Below are 19,287 nucleotides of genomic sequence, written 5' to 3'. Positions count from 1 at the left end.
TACTATCTAAAGATGTTAATTTAACATAGTGGTGTAAATATGAATTGTAGCAGAGTAAAGGTACAAGTAAAATAATTAGTAAATGTACTTAGTTACTTATAGTACCAAGTGCATTTCACTTCTACATTTTTCTTTTGTCAAAAGTTTCAAACACTTGGATTCTAATTAAAGTTGATGCAACCCGACTGTCTTTCCTTTATCACATGATAACAAAACAGGAAAAGTGTCTTTCATTGTACAGCTGGTTACCACAGCCTACACTTAATACCCACAGTTATTATTAGTCACAGCATTAATTATTGCATGTTAGTAGTTCATGGGGCGGCACACTATTATGCACAGTACATATTAAAATTATTAAGCCACCAGATGCAGGGGAGAAACAAGTCCAAACTTATTTACTCCAGAAATGAAATGGTTGAGGAATGCTGTTTAGCAGCTATTTTGATGTGATAATGCTATTGTATTGCATTTCTTTGGAAAGCCTGGCTTATGGGAATGCTTGCCCAGGTTTGCAGATGCAGAAGATGAAGGAAACATTGATATGATTAAATTATGGAGAATTCTCCATCGCTAAAAGTCTGATTTCTATACGTCAGTACGAGTTCAGAGCTACAGAATCACTGTAAATATCAAAAGTAAAAAGCACTTATGATGTATAATGTCCACTATCAGTAAGAGAACAACCTTTAGTTCAGTTGTAGTAGTAAAGTACTGCAGTAAAAATGTGTTTTTAAAGTAACTGTTGTAACTGTACGCCACTAAATGTGTAAAATGTGAACAATTCCAATTGAAATGCAGCTTAGTGCAGTGGAGGTGAATTTATGTGGAGTCGCATTACTACAGTAAAGTGAAGTACAATGACACTTCAGTATCATATTCCAAGAACAGATTTACCTGCATGCAGCCAAGAAGAAACAAGGAGTTTACAACAGGTAGGATCAGATAAAACAGCTTTATCGGAAAGCACTGTGACCCAGCTGCTGTAAACCTCCATGAAGTCTGAACAACAGCGTTTAAAACTCTGCAGCTGCTCCACATGGAGCACAGAGTGACACAGGTGTCGGAGGCTGCAGCAGGGTTTCTCTTCTTACCTCACTGCAGTCAACTTGTTATTTCCATCTAACTCACCGCCTCCGCTCTCTCTCTCTCTCTCTCTCTCTCTCTCTCTGTCTCTCTCTCTCTCTCAGTCTCAGTCTGTTTCTCAGGCACTGAGTCGGGGACACAGGTCCCATGCGCTCTCCAGCCTCTTTAAGACTTCTGTCTCTCTCTCTGTGTCTCTCTCTTCTGGATCAATGGAGACAACCTGAGCTGCTCGGATTCTGGGTAAAACAACCGGGTTTGTGATTAAAAAGGAGAACAACACACACACAAACAGAGGAACCACGCCTATAGACCACGTTTGATTGATTTCCCTTCGGACTAACAGGTAAGACAGGGCTGATCGACTCTTTTCCTCTCGTCCACGCGTTTAACAAAGTGCTGATTGGTTCAGAAATGAAGACGCATGCTGTAAAAACGCCAGGCAGCCTCGATTGAGTGGAAAAAACGACGATTACACCTCTCATACATCCCCAGAAGCGTGCTATGTGTCATCTAGAGTAGTGTGATGATGAAAAGAGCACACCACAAATCCAAACACAAGTCACGGAGACTTTCAGAGAAGCGTCGCGCTCGTCTCCTGAAACCTGCTGACAGCACCTCTGCGCGCTGCTGACACCTGTGCAGCCTGTGAGGACACCAGCGTGGCACCACATCTCTCATCAGATATGTTGTTGGTTTCTATCTGCAGATCCTGCGGTTTAGGACCAGCTCTGTTCGCCTTCACAGGCTCCTTATTAGTTTGGTAACACAATAGTTGGACTTCTGTTAACGTCGGGCAATTTTCTGGCATTATGGAAAATATTTGGGATTCCAATAGCAGGTGCAGGAGACAATGAGGTCCAGTGAGAGGGGAGATTCAGGGACACATGCAGGGCTCATGTTCACTGCACATTAACTGAGGTGCTATTGCATTATTCATTAAATTCTATTGATCTCAACTTTTTAAATGTCATTGCCCTGTTGAAACTGTAATACTGCAGTAACAAACTAGTACTCAGATCACTATCAGCACTGTCACTATGTAGAAATACTGTGCAACAAGTGAAAGTACTGCATTCAAAGTCTTACACAAGTGAAAGTACGACAGTATTACTTCAGAAATACCAACTCTTTATGCAGAATGGTTCATTTCACATCAGTTAATACATCTTTCATTATAATTATTGATGCATTAACATGTTATAACTTTAATGTTGCAGCTAATAGTGGTGAATTTTATTTTAACTGCCTTAAAATATTTTGATGATCATAGTTTTCGTATCTAATGACTTTATAATACATCTATTAATTAATTGATTAGTCGGAAACTGACATTTGCCTCTTTCCACCAGTGGCAATGTGTTTTAGGAAGTGGAAAGACCTGCTCTTTAAAATTAAGCAGGAGGACAAAAACCTGCCACCCCAAACATATGAATTAATCAGAAAAGTGTCTTCTAAAAAGCTAAACTAAACTATATTATGGTTCAGTACAACGTCCAATCCACGTCTGTGTCTTTCTGTTTCTGAAATTATGTAAATTGTACAGACAACACCTGTCAGCTTTTAGAGGAGCGAAGTCTCGGTTTCTCTCCTCTTGTATCCCACAGTCAGACCCCAGATATCACATTCCTATAGGCTTCATGCTTTTCTTCTGCTGCTGCACAATGGGACCTTTATGAAGGTTGGTACACCTGAACCAGTCATATCTGCCCATCAGAACAGCAATCCCAGGTCAGCACACAAACAGTAAGGCTGCAGGAAACCATCCAACTGGGCTTTAGAGAATACAAACTCTATGTTCTGTATGATGGAAACTTCAGTATTTGTTTACTATTTGATGTTGGATTGGATTGACTGTACTATAGTGTTAAATCTCACTCACTCGCTCAGTAACCTCTGAGTCTCAGCTGCCAGTAAATTGGATTTCCATTGTGATGGGCAGTCTGGTCTCCCTGACTGACACCTATTTTTGGCTTGTGTATGTGCAGACTTTGTGGTTGGCTGAGGGTAAGAAAAATCTGGGTCACAGTGAGGCCAGTTTAGACATATTTGTGGTTTGTGTACATTTCAGGGAAACAAGGAGGAAACGGCTGATATTTAATTTACACTTAATCCACAGTAAGAGATGACTGGGCTTTTCATTTAGCGTCTGTTTCGCACAGTTAGTTTGGTTTAAATCAGCTCGATAAAGGTGATTGAGATTGGCTGCAGCAAACAAAAAGCATAATGGAAAATCAGTGGAAATCAATGATGTTTCCACCAAACTGTTTATCGTTAATCTCTAACAGAAAGTAGCAAACCTTCAAAACTATTTAATGTTCCCTTTGTACCTCTGTTATCAACCCAAACTCCTGCACGAGTACGTATATAGGCTGACTCATTTGAAGACTTTAACTTAATGAAGCAGTGAAGGAAATACAGTGAATTAAACAGAGGGATGCAGAGAATAGATTTAGTGAACAGCAGGGCACCACTGTCAGATATTTGCAGTGATTTATTACAGATGTTAGTAGTGCTCACAGTTGATATATATGTCAAATATAGATGCAGTGCAGGCAACCCACCATATGTCACGGCTGTGTATTTACTGTTGCACTGCTGTGGTCACTCTGCCTTAATGTAAAACGACCAGGTATCAGAAACATGCGACACGTCTGTGAAGAGAACTAATATAGAATTCTGCAAAATGAGGAAGGAAGAGGATCATTGTTAAAGGAAGAACAAGATGATACAAAACACCTACATGTTTTCACTTTTATTTGTTCTTGCCATCTTGAGTAAAAGCTTTCGGTACTTACAGCTGTGTAACATGCAACATGGATTTATACACGTCATACTGTCTCTACACGATATATATAGATAGATAGATAGATAGATAGATAGATGTGTGTGGGATTCATTTGAATATTTATTTATATTTATTTTTAAATAGTTAAGACATTCCTGTCTTCCAAATTATATATCTTAGACTTCCATCTAGTTTAGGTTGACACAGTGAACTCAGGTAAAATAATGGCTGTGGACCGTACTGTTGACAAAATGGAGGTCGACAGCACTCTAGCTGATTTTGTTACTGAATACTTCATATTCGGAGAATGAGTTTGTGCTGCAAAGTAACTGCTTGTGTAGTACCAGTAGTACTGCCGGTAGGATTACCAGTAGTAATCCAGTAATAAGAATGCACGATATAAGAGAACTAAAGAAATAGCCTGGTGCATTCTCTGCAGGATGTAAGGACATAATTGAACTGCTCAGTGTGTCACAGTCCTGTGAGAGAGTACGTCGTCATGTCAGTATGTCTGATGCTGCAGAGAAAAAGGGAAAATGTAGGTTTAGTTTGAGGACACACACGCAGTGCTCTAAAAAGAATATAAACTCCCCTGACCACAATACTATAAACAAAGGCGGCCGACTGACAAGGCTAAAAGAGAATAGAGGAAGAGAGCTACTACTCACATCTGGTTTGAAAAGGAGGAAGCAAGGATGAGCTTTCTCGGTAATGAACTCCAAAATAAGAGAAGAGAGAAGAGGAAACATGTATGTGGTTACTGAAGGGGTCTGTGTGCATGTGATGAGTGTGTCTGCGCGTTTAGTGTGTGTCTGCATGCACAGTGCGCCTGCGGTTTGTCATCTGCTGTGACTGTGGCTGCGTAGACACACTGTAGATACAGATAATAGCTTGTGTTGAGAGGGTGTGATATTTTTGTATGCCTGAGACTTCACACAATAATGATCTTACAGTTCATTTTGTTCACTGACTGTATGCACGAATGTGTGAGGATCAGTAAAATAATATGAAATGAACAGAGAACTTGAGGATTGGAGATATTCACTGAGAGTTCTGTTAATATAAGAGTAAAACTGACATTGCTGATGCATCATTTACCTTTAACCAAGTTCACGTTTGTATGCGTTTGCCTGAAGTATGAAAGTACAAGCTGAAATTTTTACATGCACAGTGCAGATGGCAGTTGTATGCAAAAGTGTGTGTGATTGTATGTGTTTACAAGTGCAAATGCATCAGATAGCCTTGATTTGCCTAACTGTAGCCTACAAGTTACAAAGCAGGATTATAGGATAACACCTACATGTCTGACAGCATGCAAATGCTAGAGATGCATGGACAGTGTGTGTGTGTGTGTGTGTGTGAGAGAGAGTGAATTGATGGAGACAGAAAATCTAGTGGGAGTTAGAGACAGATAAAGAGTGGAAACAGGCTCTGGAAAAATAAAAATAGACAGGAAAGACAAATGGAAAGACGTCAGTTGGTTAAAGTTTGTAAGGGAAACAGATGAAGTGGAGAATGTGTGGGACCAAAATGATCAAAAGTTCATTCTGTGTTTGTTTTGTTGTGTTTCATCAAGGCCTCGCATGGTCATGTTCATCGTGATCAGCTCAGAGAGTGGGGTGCATTTCAACCATTGGTTCAACTTTTCACCTTGGTGCATGTGTGCTTGTTGGTCATTTCACTATGTAACTCTCTGACTGCATTTAATCAGGGACTGTTGTTTACTGTTGTTGACTGTAAATGTTAATGCCAGCAGGCGATGACAGCTGATGTTTAGCAGCTGTAATGTTTTTTATGTTCACCAATAAAGCTGATAGAGCCGGGCGGGCAGCTTAAGACAGAACAATCCAACATTGAAACACACACACGGAATATCACCAGTCAACAACATCCAAAGGTTTTAAATTCTGAGGGGCTCTAAGATCTAATTTGTAGTTACTGACCTTCTATGGCTGTCTTTTATTTACTTCAGAGATTCGAACATCTTATGAATGTATTTGTCATTTTATTGTGGAGTTATAAGTTTAGGAGCTCATTGATGTTGGAGTAGTTGAGAGTAAACCTCCAGCAGCAGGGACCGCTGCCTCCTCTGCCCCTCTGTAGATCTGCCCCTGCTGCTGAACTACTGTGATTAAGCGTAGTTCAAACATAATAAATTGTTCATTATTCATCTCAAATAAGAGTGTTCATGTGTTGTGTTTTATTGTTTTTGACTGAGGGTGTTTTGCAGAATATTTATGATAAGGCTGCGTAGGTTGATCAATTTAAATCATTTCATTCATCTTATATATTGATTGTCCAGGGACTCATTCACAGTGGCGTCTTCTAATGCGTCAAATGAAATAAAAGAAAGTAAATGGCCATGGCTAAAAATAGAAAAGTTATCTGCAGTATTTTGCTTCAGTGCCCAATATTTGGCACCCCGCAGTCACGTGGTCATCTAACCACCACAGATTCCACTTGTAGATTCTAAGAAGCGATAAGACATTTCAGAACTACTTTCTTGGCACTCACTATTGTATGCTAATGATTAAATTAGTGCAACCACAGAAGTCAATTTCCACATTAGGTGTTAACCTAAATAAGAATGTGCAGCAGCCCTGAATAAAGGGCGTTGTTTCAGCCATAGACACACACATAGAGTCTTTCATACTCCTCATGTGTGCTGCAGCGAACATCTCTCTGGTTCAGCTGTAGATGCTAATCTTTTTTTTATCTTTCTTCAGAGTGTGAAAGATGGAAAACGGGACTTCTGGTATGTTTAATGACGTGGACGCACTATGGGAGAAGGTGGAGTGCAAACGCTATGACTTGTGCCGCGCCATCTCCCCAGCTAAGCTCACCCCCTACCTCCGCCAGTGCAAAGTCCTGGATGAACAGGATGAAGATGAGATTCTCAACTCCATGCTGCTGGTCTCTAAAGCGAATCGCACGAGTAAGTCGAAGGATGTGTGTGTGTGTGTGTGTGTGTGTGTGTGTCTTTATTGTGGAGGGTGAACTCTCTTTTTTTTATTTAATCCCAAGCTATAAACCAATAAATCATTTCATTCTCCGTCAATGCAAAGACAATTGTTCCTCTTTACTGACATTGTGTGGGATGAAATATGGCCTAGGAAATTAGGTCCTGTTGTGTTTGTGTGAGTACATCATAAAGCATGTTAATCAATTCTCCATCAGGCCGACTACTTGACATCCTCCACACTAAAGGAGAGCGAGGGTATGTGGCGTTTCTGGAGAGTCTGGAGTTTTACTACCCCGACTTGTACAAGCTGGTCACGGGGAAGGATCCTACACGCCGCTTCTCCACCATCGTAGGTAAGACTGTAGACCGTATACTGATTTCTAACAAATGATTTATGTTAATTTTAGTGTCTGCTCGTTAACTAAGAGACAAACAAAAAGAATATAAATATAAAATGTAAAAAAGCAACTACATGAGCATAAAACCCATTTAATTATTATTTGTACAACTGTTTTTTTGCTGGTTCTAATCAGGTGGGGTCATAGGTCACATCCGTGATAAGTTCAATCCAACAACTTTTCATTGTTCTTCTTCAGGTTGTGTAGAATCTGAGATTTGTCCCAATCAGCTCACCGTGTAATCAACTCTGTGATGTGTATTCTGTCCTTCTGTCTGAAGTGGAGGAGGGTCACGAGGGCCTGACCCAGTTCCTGATGAATGAGGTGGTGAAGCTGCAGCAGCAGTCCAAAGTCAAGACTCTGCAGCAGGTGGAGCTCAGCAGGAAGAACTGCACGTTGGAGGACGAGCAGAAGAAGCTGCGACTGGCCAATCAGGAGCTTCAGGCCTTCCAACAGAGTAAAACTGCACAATCTTGTTCTTGTAGTGACAGATTATTAAAGGCAACGTCCACCAACATGCACTGAAACTTACTACTCCACCACACAGGCTCGGTTTACACTGCTTGGTGCACCACATTTGAGTTTATTAAAGTCCCCCCCAAAAAACCCCCAAAACCTTTACTTCTTAATGAAACTAGGCCACTGTGGCATTTTTTTAGTTCTTTCTCTGCACCAAGAACATTATTCTTTTTTTAAAACAATTGCTAAATAATAATAAAGAATAATGTTAATGTTAGAATAAAATGTATCTGACAGCCACAGTGCACTGAAATCAGGATCAGCTACTGAAGTTGTCAGGTTGAAATGATCCTATACTATATATATTCGTTTGATTTGGATTTTTTGTTGAAGAATTCATGAAATCAGACCTATTAGCTGATGATGCACTGAAAAAACAAACTAAATTACTTAACTTCTGTTGGTTTAGTGAAATAATATTTAAATTCATTTGACAGGATTTGTATATTGTTGCGTTATATGTTCAAGTGCTATAACAATACTATTATATTTTATTGCAAAAATATATGTCACAGATTGCTCTGAGTTATAAGAATGCATTTATAAAGATTTAAGTTGATTCCAAACTAATTAACTGAATTTAGCTGTTAGAAAACAGAAGTAGAACGTTCTGTGAACTTTAAAGAGTCTTTACATGGAACTAGTTTAAAATCAGCTGAAATAATGTGTATTTTTAGCTGAGTGAGCTCATATAGTGCACATGTTAATAGCCAAGTGTCCTGAAACTGCACGAGAAATGCAGAACAAAGAAGCAGCATAAATGCACAAACCTTTTTCGCACCACATGTAGCATCAGGTATAAAGAGCTTAAAAGTAAATATCATATTTGGTCCATTTTGCTAGAACCAACTGTCCAGAAACAGGGCAGCACTGATAATGTGCTAAAATAAATGTGATGGTTCTCTAGGATATAATAAGATGAGGGAAGAGAGAAACACCTACAGTGATGAGCTGCTGAGAGTGAAGGATGAAAACTACAAACTGGCTATGAGGTACGCCACGCTGAGCGAGGAGAAGAACATGGCAGTGATGAGGAGCCGAGATCTGCAGCTAGAGGTACTGATGAACACGTGGGCGTCATTTTATTGTAACGCTAAAACGTGGGGACTTGAGAGCATCACCCAAGGAGTGCATCCATGTGTGTGTACATGCAGATTGATCAGCTGAAGCACCGACTGAATAAGGTGGAGGAGGAGTGCAAGATGGAGAGGAGGCAGAGTCTGAAGCTGAAGAACGACATTGAGAGCCGGCCAAAGAGAGAGCAGATCTTTGAGCTGGAAAGAGAGAACGAGATGCTCAAGATCAAGCTACAGGAGCTACAGTCCATCATACAGGTAGCTCACACACACTCACACAGGTTCTCCCCTTCTCTCCTCATCCTCATATAGTTTCATAGACTGTTAGAAGTCCAGCTTCTTTAAGCTCTGACTCCACCAGCTCCTGAGAAGCGTGTCTGACTGTTCAGTTGAAGCTTTGGCTAAATGCTCCAGTAACTCCTCACTCACTTTATCTGCAGTTTGTCGTTGGGCAAGCAGGGTACAATGGGCCTATCACAGCTTTTATGTTGAAAACAGCCGCCTGCTGTTGAAATGAAACTAATGAGGATGGTGAGAGTGACCCAAAACAGTAAAGATGTGGGACATTCAACCACAACCATGAGATGAAAGGGTTTAGTGTGCTGTGTAGTTGAGGGGAACTGAGTGTGATGATAACTCTCTGTGACTCATTGCTTTCACTCACTTTTTCCATTGTTAATGTTGCAGCTTTAATTGAACAGTTTACGTCCAACTGGACATTTTTCCATTCTGCCCATTGCAGCCTAGAACACAGTTGTACAAGGTTCATATCTAACAGTGTTCTTTTTATCCAGCCTGGTCCTTTACCTGAGTCAGACAAGGCCATCCTTGACATTTTGGAGCATGACAGACAGGAAGCACTAGAAGACAGACAGGATCTGGTCAACCGCCTCTACAATCTGCATGAAGAACTCCGACAGGCTGAGGAACTACGAGATAAGGTAACGAGAATGTGCTGTACGCACGACACATGCACACAAACACAGAAACACGCACAGGTATGTGTTCAGAGAGGAGCGGATGACTGTGTTAGATAGAGAAGTGGGCTTATGACTAAGTGGCCGGTTTTTGAATCCTTTTTCAAATGTACTGATTGTGTCACCTGTATATAAATGTGAAGCAGAGTCAGTGTGGGAACACACAAGTCTTGCAAACACACACCCTGGAAACACAAACCCATGACCAGAGAGCCTAATGCCCATGAGACCATCTGTGAAACACACCCTGTGCAGAAAGCCCCATTTCAGGCCTCTTGTCTATATGTAACCTGGTCTCTCTTCTCTCTCCTTCTTGTTTCTCTTCCCTTATCATCTTTTTTGGTCTTAACTATAAAAAGACTCCATCTGTGATATCTTTGTGTGTGTGTGTGTGTGTGTGCAGTATCTGGAGGAGAAGGAGGATCTGGAGCTGAAGAGCTCCACGCTGCAGAAGGACTGTGAGATGTATCGCCACCGCATAGACACCATCGCCATACAGCTGGAGGAGGTGGAGAAGGAGAGGGACCAGGTGAAAACACACACATACAGTACAGTACACGTACTGTGCAGTACAACCATACACATGCACATACATGTGCTTGTATTTGTGTATGACTGTGTGAATATCATGTGGTTGTTTGTTTCCACTCGGCCCTTCGCTGCAGGCATTTCGAGCCAGAGACGAGGCCCAGCACCAGTTCTCCCAGAGTCTGGTTGATAAAGACAAATATCGCAAGCAGATCAGGGAGCTGGAGGAGAAGAGCGATGAACTCCACATCGAGATCGTTCGTAAGGAAGCCAAGCTCGTTACCCTGGAGTGTCGCCTACGACGGATGTCCAAGGACATTGTTGTGGACCAGGTTGGAAAAATCATAGTCTAATTGTAGTTTTAAAAAGTTGCTGAGGTTTTCATGAAATGTTTGAGTTGGATATTTCTGTGTATGTGTGTCTGCAGACTCTGCCAAGGGACCTGCCTCCAACTATCATCTCTCAAGGGGAGGATTTTAAACCCGTTCAGGGCCAATCAGAATGGTCCAGCGATGAGTCGCCGGAGGACAGGATCAACGAGGAGCCTCGTCTCAAACGCAGACCTAACCTCAAAGCAGGGGTCAGCTGTCACTGTCCACAAGCTATTTACTTATTAGACACTAGGGTTAAGGCCACATCCTGTATTTATCGAACTGAAAAGAATTACACGTGTAAAAAAAGCATACTTTCCTCAGAAAGTCTTATGAAAGTTAAGAAAAGTGTTTCAACACAACCCTCAAGTGATGAAATATTTAACCATGCATGTGGGCTGTTTCAAAAAGAGAGGTAAAGTAAAAGGTTTGTCACTGTGGCTTTTACTGTGACTGATTTATTTTTTGGTCTTTTAGATCAGAGCTAAATCTCCGGTATGTCTACCCAAAGACCCCCAACTCAACCTAGAGGCCACTCCGGCTACAGGTGAGCACATTGTTAAATAGTTTAATTATATATTACACCACAGCTGTAGTTTGTCCTTTTATAGATCATCACTCATGTTTCCAACTTGTGTATCTGTCAGTGAACGGTAAGGATTTGCTGGAGATTCAAATACCAAATACACACGCCAACAGCAGCTCGCTCCCGCCCTCGCCCAGCTTCCCGATGTCTCCAACGTATCCTCCCTTGTCTGCTCCACCGCTCTCCTCCTCCTGCCCCTCTCCCTCACAGCTTCCTTTCATCATGCCAGAGCAGAGCAACAGGCCAAACATGGTGAGTTGTATCCCATCAGGTCAATGCAGGAAAACCATTCATCAGCTGTTCACAGGTGGAAATTGCAGTGTCATCAGTTTCTGCTTTGTTTTGTCAAATCTTCAGCTGCGTTACCGTAACGACAGCATCCTGTCCACACTTCCCGAGCCACCGGAGAAAGCGTCACTTTACCGAAGAGAGAGGGAGAAGGAACATGACTTCCACCCCCGCAGGTGGTCGCAGCATCAAACCAGGGCGTCAGTCAGTCAGTCACAATGCCCAAATGTTCAGTCAGTTAAAGTCACGCTAATGTTCCACATTCATTTCATCCTTTTCATGACGTTGTCTGATGTTTGGTCTCTTTTAGCCTCTCGGACAGTGACAACATGGAAATGGAGAATGGTAAAGTGCACTTTTACACATTGTCTAAAATAACACAATAGCACAACATTGTTATCATGCACTTGAGTCCAGGGGAACAAACCAACAGGGGGCAGATATCAGAGAAAACCAGGGGCAGAAATGTGACACAGGTGATAACTGTGATCTGTATGTTTGTATTTGTCATCTCAGCTTTTCTGTTTCCTTCCGTCTGTTTTTATCCTCAGAGGATGACGTGCAGCGCGGTCCTCCCTCTGTGCACTCATCTTCCTCTTCCCATCAGTCAGAAGTGATGGACGGCTACGACCTGGAGCAGGTCCACAATATTTTCAGGAAACTCTCTTTGGAAAGGTACAGTGCAGACGGCGATACACTCACAGCTGCAAGAATCACTGCAAGTTATGAACACCCTTAACTTTCTGTTCGCAGGCCCTTCCGCCCATCTCTGTCCTCCTTCTCCAGGGTCAGCTCGTCCCTGAAGCCGGTGCAGGATCTATCGTTGCTAGGCGACAACCTGCTTAAGGACATCACACTGGTTGGCGGCAACGAGAGCGGGATTTTCGTCTCGTCTGTTCAGCCGGGGTCCATTGCTGAGAAGGCGGGGCTACGAGAGGGCCACCATCTCCTGTTGGTACGTGCTGCACATGTTAAACTAGGCTGTAACACCAGCGAGATACATTTGATGTAATTTCTAAAAATAGTTGACACCCTAACACACCAAACCCCAAACGATTTACTCATCGTTCTCTATATTTCACTGACCAGCTTGAGGGCTGCATACGTGGGGAGAGTCAAAGCGTTTCACTGGATACCAGCACTCAGGAGGAAGCCCACTGGACTCTGCAGCACTGCTCTGGCCCTGTCAAACTGCACTATCGGGCCAACTTCGACTGTAAGTGATGCTTTTATTACAAATGTCTTTGTGTCGTATACATTCATTAACATTACCAATTCAATATGTGCTTTTCAGCTTTCCGTCGTCTGCAGAGGGACTTGGCTGATGGCACACTTGCTTCTGGTGACTCCTTCTACATACGGGTCAACCTCAACATCTGTGGCCAATCAGACAGCTGCTCCTTGAGCGTGCGCTGCGACGAGGTGGTGCACGTCCTAGACACGAGGTACCAGGGCCGCTGTGAGTGGCTGTGCTCCCGAGTCGACCCCTACACCGGCTCCAACCTGCCTGACTCTGGAACTATACCCAGCAATTCACGGTACAGAGCAGTTGGAAGACGATGCACCATTTTGACGTAAAAGATGAATGTTTGATGAAGCATCTTGTCTTAGAGGCCTGTGCAGTAAAACACATTTTATGAACCAGCATGTGTGTAAATACCTGCAAGTAACTGAGTACCATGCATCACTTCTGCCTTAGTACTTCAGCATCCTGAGCATAATGCAAAAGTGCTGTAACAGTTGAGCAACCATGCAAAATTAAGCAGTTAAAGGGGGCTACATCTGCTTTCAGGATGTAAAGTTTCACAGCTCTTCCCAACACAGAGGCAACATCCAGCAGCACTCAAATACACACAACACATTCTCTTGCATTTTCACACCTGAGCCTTGCAACCTGTTTGTCGACAACAAGACCCACAGGAAGCAGCTTGACTTTAAAACAATCCTACATGTTGCTCTGCGGCTTTTTGTGATTGTGTCAAAATAATGAGTCGGGCAAGTGAATGAGGACTTGTATGTGTGTGTGTGTGTACGTAGGGCGCAGCAGCTGCTCCTCGTAAAGATTCAGAAGTTAGTGTATCGAGGTGGAAAAGAGGAAAACAGTAGGGTAAGAGATATTCTCAACTATTTTCTCACTCTCAGTTTTCTTTTCTTTTTTTGCTGAGTTAAAAATAATCATATACATATATTTAAATATGTGACATTTATGTACCGACACATTCCCATTTGACTAACAACTCCTCTGGGGCCCAAAGTATGATGGTGAGTAGGATGGTTGTTTGAAGGGTGTGAGGTTGGCGAGAGATCGTGTTCTCGCAGCTGTGTTAACAAGTCCTTCTTGCTGTTAGGACCCTCGGATGGAGGGTTTTAGAAGGTGTGAACCTCAGTCTCTGTGTCAATTTTATGCATCTATCAAATGGGGTGCACTGCATTGTGGGATTGTTTACAGAGTTTAGCGTCCATGTCACAGACACAATTCTTTCCGCTCCGGTACGGGAGTATTTTAAAGCACCACACCGTGCACACGTTTTACAGTTTTAGAAATACACCACTATACACTGTAGTCACTCGAGTCTTCTTCTTCTTTTGTTTCATTATTTAGAATTGTGCATGACTGTAAGTGTTTGAATTGTGCCTGTGCAGAGTAATTTACAGCCAGAGGAAGCCAGCCCTTTGCCTGATCCCAAATCCAGCCCGCGTATGTCTAGAGCCAGCATCTTCCTCACTCAGATACTACAGGTAATAAAGTCCATGCAAGGACTCTGCTGCCGTCCAAAGGCTCATACTTTAATGTGAACATAATCTTTTCAAGGCTAATGATGCGAAATAATATAATTGTACTTAATTAATGACTGAATGATGTCTATCTATCTTTGCTTGATTCATTTCAATAATTAACTCTTCTGAAAACAGATTAACATCTTTTCCATGACCACAGGATGTGTCTTCAGACATGGTTGTTTAAATAAGAAGCTACTCACTGCATCAGTTATAATTAAATAACTTATTACCAGCTGAGAAATAATTATCCATGCAGTAATTATCCAGTGGGAGGCTCCTACCTGTTGGCTTAGTTAAATCCAGGTGGTGACTTTCTTTTTGGACGGGCAGTGTATTAATGTATTTATGTATTAATGTGGTGCATTTCTGTCTCTGTCTTGATGTGCAGTTTGTCAGCAAGGTGGATATCAAGTACAAGCGAATGAACAGCAATGAGCGTGTGAGGATCATCAACTCAGGTAGTACAACACTACCGAGACAAATCTTTGAGGCGCTTAGACCAGAAGGTGAGGACAAATAGATGTAGGCGCAAAAGTAAAAGAAAGTTGAAAGTGCTAAATTGTATATAGAGTGGCTTAAAATAAAGAAATAATGAAGATGAGAAGACAGTGGAGGTTTATTTGAATTTAGCAGATAAATACAAATGAAGCAGGTGAAGTATAATTTACTGAAAAATACAAAAGCTAAAAGGCACAAGATGAGTTCAAGTGATTCTGAACGGTTTAAAGTGTGAAACGGTGACTGAAATCCCTCCTGTCTTCACTCACCACTCATCTCTACACAGTGCACTGCAATTACAGAAAAACTATGACATATGTGAAAAAGTTGAACTAACTGAACTGAATAAAGTTTCAAAATAAAAGCATGGAGAGCAGAATTATGAGCTAAAACAAGTTTTATATTTAAATTTTAAAGTATCAGGAGGTTGTAAGCTCCCAAAACCCTGTCTTGTGTTCTTTAAGCTGCCTTGTCTTCCTCTCTGTGGGTGTATCATTGAGTGCACGTCTTTTTCTAATTGTGTTACCTTAGATGCTGCTGACCCAGACAGTGAGCTAAGCAGGGGTTTGAACCTGATTCCCTACAGTCCTGTGACGCCCCAGAGGACCCAGAGAAGAAGACCGGTGCTGTTCACTCCCACGGCTTTAGCCAAAACCATTATCCAGAAAATACTCAACATGGGGGGAGCCATGGATTTTAACATCTGCAAACCAGGTCAGTGCACGATGGGATTAAAAAAGCCATGTAACCTTCATGTCAGCGCGAGGAATATTTCCACCTGGTTGCCGTGTCCCCAGTGTATTCGCTATTGTGAGTCAAGGATAGTGAATAACAAGTAGTTTTGATAGGTGAATGAGGGAGAAGGGAACTGCTATTGGGATTCAGGTCAGGTATTGTACTGCTCTGTGGTGTAAATGTTGAGCAGTGTAACCAGAGAGACAGCAGGGGCAGGATGGAAGATGGTCTAGTTGATAATTACGATGATGATGCATGACGACGAGCAGTTTAAATGTTTATTTTGAATATTACAGCCAGCCCAGCAGGCCCATGACAAACCAAATGAGGGTCAGACCAAGTCCAACATCTGGCAAACCAAGAGACTGTGTCATGTATTGATTAAGTAGATACCCCCCGGGGTGTTAAAAGTTTCTGTTCCTCTTGTGCTAAATGTGCTGTGGCAACAATTAGCATATGAAGATTTTTTTTTTTTTTTTTGCCTTTATTAGTCAACAATTGTGAAAGTTGATGTGTGTTTTCTTTCTACTCTGTTGTGCAGACATCCTGACAAAAGAGGAGTTTCACCTCAAACAGAATGTGGAGCCTTTTATTCACTACAAAGAGAAACACGCCACATTTGAATGCATCACCAGAGAAAACATAGAGGCTGTGGCTGCAAAGGTCAGTGATGCGGGTCTGTGTATGTAATTCACAGCATGGAGTATATGCACTAAACAGAAAATGGTTCAATATTATTTTTTGGCGTTTTTTTAGCCTGATTTCATGCAGACAGGAAACATGGGGAGAGAGTGTACGACGTGCAACAAACGTCTCTAGGCAGACTCGAACCAGGCACGTTGCAGTTCTACAGCATGTGCTGCAGCCATCTTACTGTTGTTTTGATATAATATCGAATACAAAACTTTAAAATTAAAAAAATTATAAAAATATTTTTCGATATTTTTCTTTAACTCACCAGGGGCATAAAATGGAGCTAGATCTGTGTAGGGTCGTTTTAACAGGAATTAGCTGGTTCAACACTTGAATACCATAATCACACTTGATATCTAAAATGGCATGCATGACTAATCAAAAGTACAACATGACTAGTCAAAACAAAACAAAAAAAAAAATCTACAATTGCTTTCTGACTCAGAACAATGACATTTAAAAATAGCAGCATAAATATTCTTATTAGTAAAAATAACTTGAATGAGAAAATTACTTCTTTTAAACTGTGAATTTAATATTTATTTATATGTTTGCACACTATTTCACCCATATTTCCACCCGTCACCAGGGGAAACACTGCCTGCTGGAGGCTGAGCTGAGCTGCGTCAAAGACCTTCTACGGAGAGAAATCTACCCGATCATCATCTACATCAAGATCTGTGACAAAAATGTCAAGAAGTTACGGTAAGTCTAACAAACCTCACACGCATGTTTACCCCCCACCTTTTGTGCCACAGCTGCAACCACACTTCTTTTTCCAAATGCAAATACACGTCAATCCTGTGGTGAGATTTTGACTGAGGACAAATCTGCAGTTTGGCTTTTTTAACCAGTTTCAAGGCATTTGCATAGTTTAATGAGCAAACTCAGTGTGAAACAGCCAAACAGACGGAGAACTGTTTAATTTCTAATGTATAGAGGTGTATATTTAATTTGGGTCTGATCACGTAAGGTCAGTTTGTATGATGACTTTAAGTGTGTGTGAGTGAGCGTCAACATGTGTCACGTACCATCTGATGGATAATGCCTTTAAATAGACTGATTATTGTAAGTGAAACCTCTCTGAATATTACAACAAAGCACGCAGACCGGGCTCCAAATATTACCACACTCACCGCTGCAGCGCTGCTTCCTTCCTGTATCCTGTCCACACAGGAAGTTGCCTCTGCGCGTGGAATCGGAGGAGGAGTTTGTGAGGTTGTGTCGGGCCAAAGAGAAAGAATTGGAGGGCATTCCCTGCCTCTACGCCAGCCTGGAGCCCGACGCCTGGACCGGAACAGATGACCTCATCAGGGTCATCAAAGACCGCATCGTGGATGAGCAGAAGAAAACTGTCTGGGTGGAGCAGGACCTCCTGTAGACACACATACAGCAGTCTGTACATGAAAATACATGTGTAGTGAGCACAATATAACATACAAAAAAGCTTGTACATCATGTTTTTATGCATCTATATTTATGCTCAGACTTATTAATGCACATACGGACACTTGAATAGTTTCAGACTTAAACTAAATGCATTATATATTTTGTAAATGTGTGCCTTTCCTTTAGAAATAAACATATTATACATAAAATGTTCCATGTTTACTTGTTAAATGAAGCATTTATAGAGAAGGTGTTGAAAGAACTCTCCTGAAAATGGCACTTTCACTTTTACTTTAATTCTATTTTGGTTTGATTATACTGACTTCTAGTGGCCACTAGTCAAATCTAAACACATCAATCTCTTGTTTATTTATAAATATGGATTTTTAGATTATACTTCTTCAATAAATATTAGAGCGTAACGTCAAATAAACGGTAAAAGTAATTTTCTCACATTGTTTAATTTAAAATGGTAGTACTGTACTGCAGTAGCAGAATTTAGTTTAGACCTGTTGTGGGTTTACTCAACAGTGCTTCTTCACCATGGATGAGTCGAAGATGTCTGGGCCTGACCTCCACACTGAATGTGTGTTTAAAGATGTTGAGTGTGTCTCTTTGTAGTTTTTTGTGTCGTTTTATGTCCGTTTTGGTCATTTTACCTTTTGTTTTAATGTTTAATGTTGAGTGCTTCTATTTTCAGTCATTCTTCTCCATTTTTGGTTGATTGCATTTATTTTTGGTTGTTTTGTGTCCATTTGTGGTCATTGTGTGTCGATATTATTGGCTGTTTTGTGCAATGTTCTGTCATTTTGCACCTATTTTTAGTTGTTTTGTACCTGTTTTTGATAAATTTACATTTATTGTTGGTTGTTTTATGTCAGACTTTTGGTCATTTTGCATTTTGTTTTGGTGGTTTTACATCACATTTTTAGTAATTGTGCATCTATTTTCTGTCATTTTATCCGTTTTTGGTTGTTTGCATCTATTTTTGGACATTTTGCTCAGTTTTTGTGTCTTTTATCTGAGCTCGCTGACATCGAAAAATTACGAGCATTCATCTGGTGCAGGGGATCTGGATTAGGAGGCCTCAGGCCTGTGCCTCATTGGCCCATTCAGTAACCCATCCATGCACTTATCTCACTAAACCTAATCTATTAGTTGACTTCTACAGCTTATAAATCAGTTAAGACTGTTTTAAAAGCCCATAAAAGGTTCAGTTTGACAGAGATGGGCTGGCCAGATGGGGATTTAGAGTAACCTCTTTCATAATGCTGCTACATAATCTGCCCATCTGCGAGAGGGGACGTGCACACTAATATGAAAAAGCCACAGAAATACTCAAATATTGTATTTACTGGAAAAAAGAAACCTCAAATGGTGTATCAGCCGTGCAAAGTGCTACTTCCACTGTTCAACCTCTGCACATAATATGTAAAATACAATTAGCAGCATCATAAAAAGTAATAAATAAGATAAATAATAAGATGCTATATAGTTATACCTGATATATAAATACTGGGCTGTGCTCACTTTTTAAATAATCTCACCTTCCTCCTCTGGAGATTTGTGTGTAATGTTTTGTGCTCTGACTTGTTCATGCTCATGTTGGTGTGAT

At 41.2% G+C, this 19,287-nt stretch overlaps 1 protein-coding gene across 2 annotated transcripts; it reads left to right on the top strand.

Moving 5' to 3' along the window:
- The first annotated feature begins 1,199 nt into the window (after nucleotides 1–1,199).
- Nucleotides 1,200–18,537, top strand: card11 (caspase recruitment domain family, member 11). 2 transcript variants are annotated; one of them, XM_026362330.1, is made up of 25 exons: nucleotides 1,200–1,429; nucleotides 6,598–6,806; nucleotides 7,049–7,186; nucleotides 7,512–7,688; nucleotides 8,658–8,806; nucleotides 8,905–9,084; nucleotides 9,621–9,767; nucleotides 10,207–10,332; nucleotides 10,469–10,663; nucleotides 10,759–10,911; nucleotides 11,180–11,249; nucleotides 11,350–11,540; nucleotides 11,646–11,752; nucleotides 11,887–11,921; nucleotides 12,128–12,251; nucleotides 12,330–12,531; nucleotides 12,666–12,792; nucleotides 12,871–13,114; nucleotides 13,614–13,683; nucleotides 14,220–14,315; nucleotides 14,746–14,815; nucleotides 15,387–15,569; nucleotides 16,132–16,253; nucleotides 16,873–16,988; nucleotides 17,460–18,537. In XM_026362330.1, the coding sequence occupies exons 2-25, from the start codon at nucleotides 6,608–6,610 to the stop codon at nucleotides 17,662–17,664; spliced, it is 3,426 nt and encodes a 1,141-aa protein (XP_026218115.1). In that variant the 5' UTR covers nucleotides 1,200–1,429; nucleotides 6,598–6,607; the 3' UTR covers nucleotides 17,665–18,537. The 2 variants fall into 2 exon arrangements, with proteins under 2 accessions (XP_026218115.1, XP_026218107.1); XM_026362322.1 differs by having other exon boundaries at nucleotides 14,746–14,863.
- Nucleotides 18,538–19,287: the final 750 nt, after the last annotated feature.

Source organism: Anabas testudineus, chromosome 8 (genome assembly GCF_900324465.2).
Source record: "Anabas testudineus chromosome 8, fAnaTes1.2, whole genome shotgun sequence".
NCBI lineage: Eukaryota > Metazoa > Chordata > Actinopteri > Anabantiformes > Anabantidae > Anabas > Anabas testudineus.
This window is presented reverse-complemented; position numbering and strand designations above follow the sequence as displayed.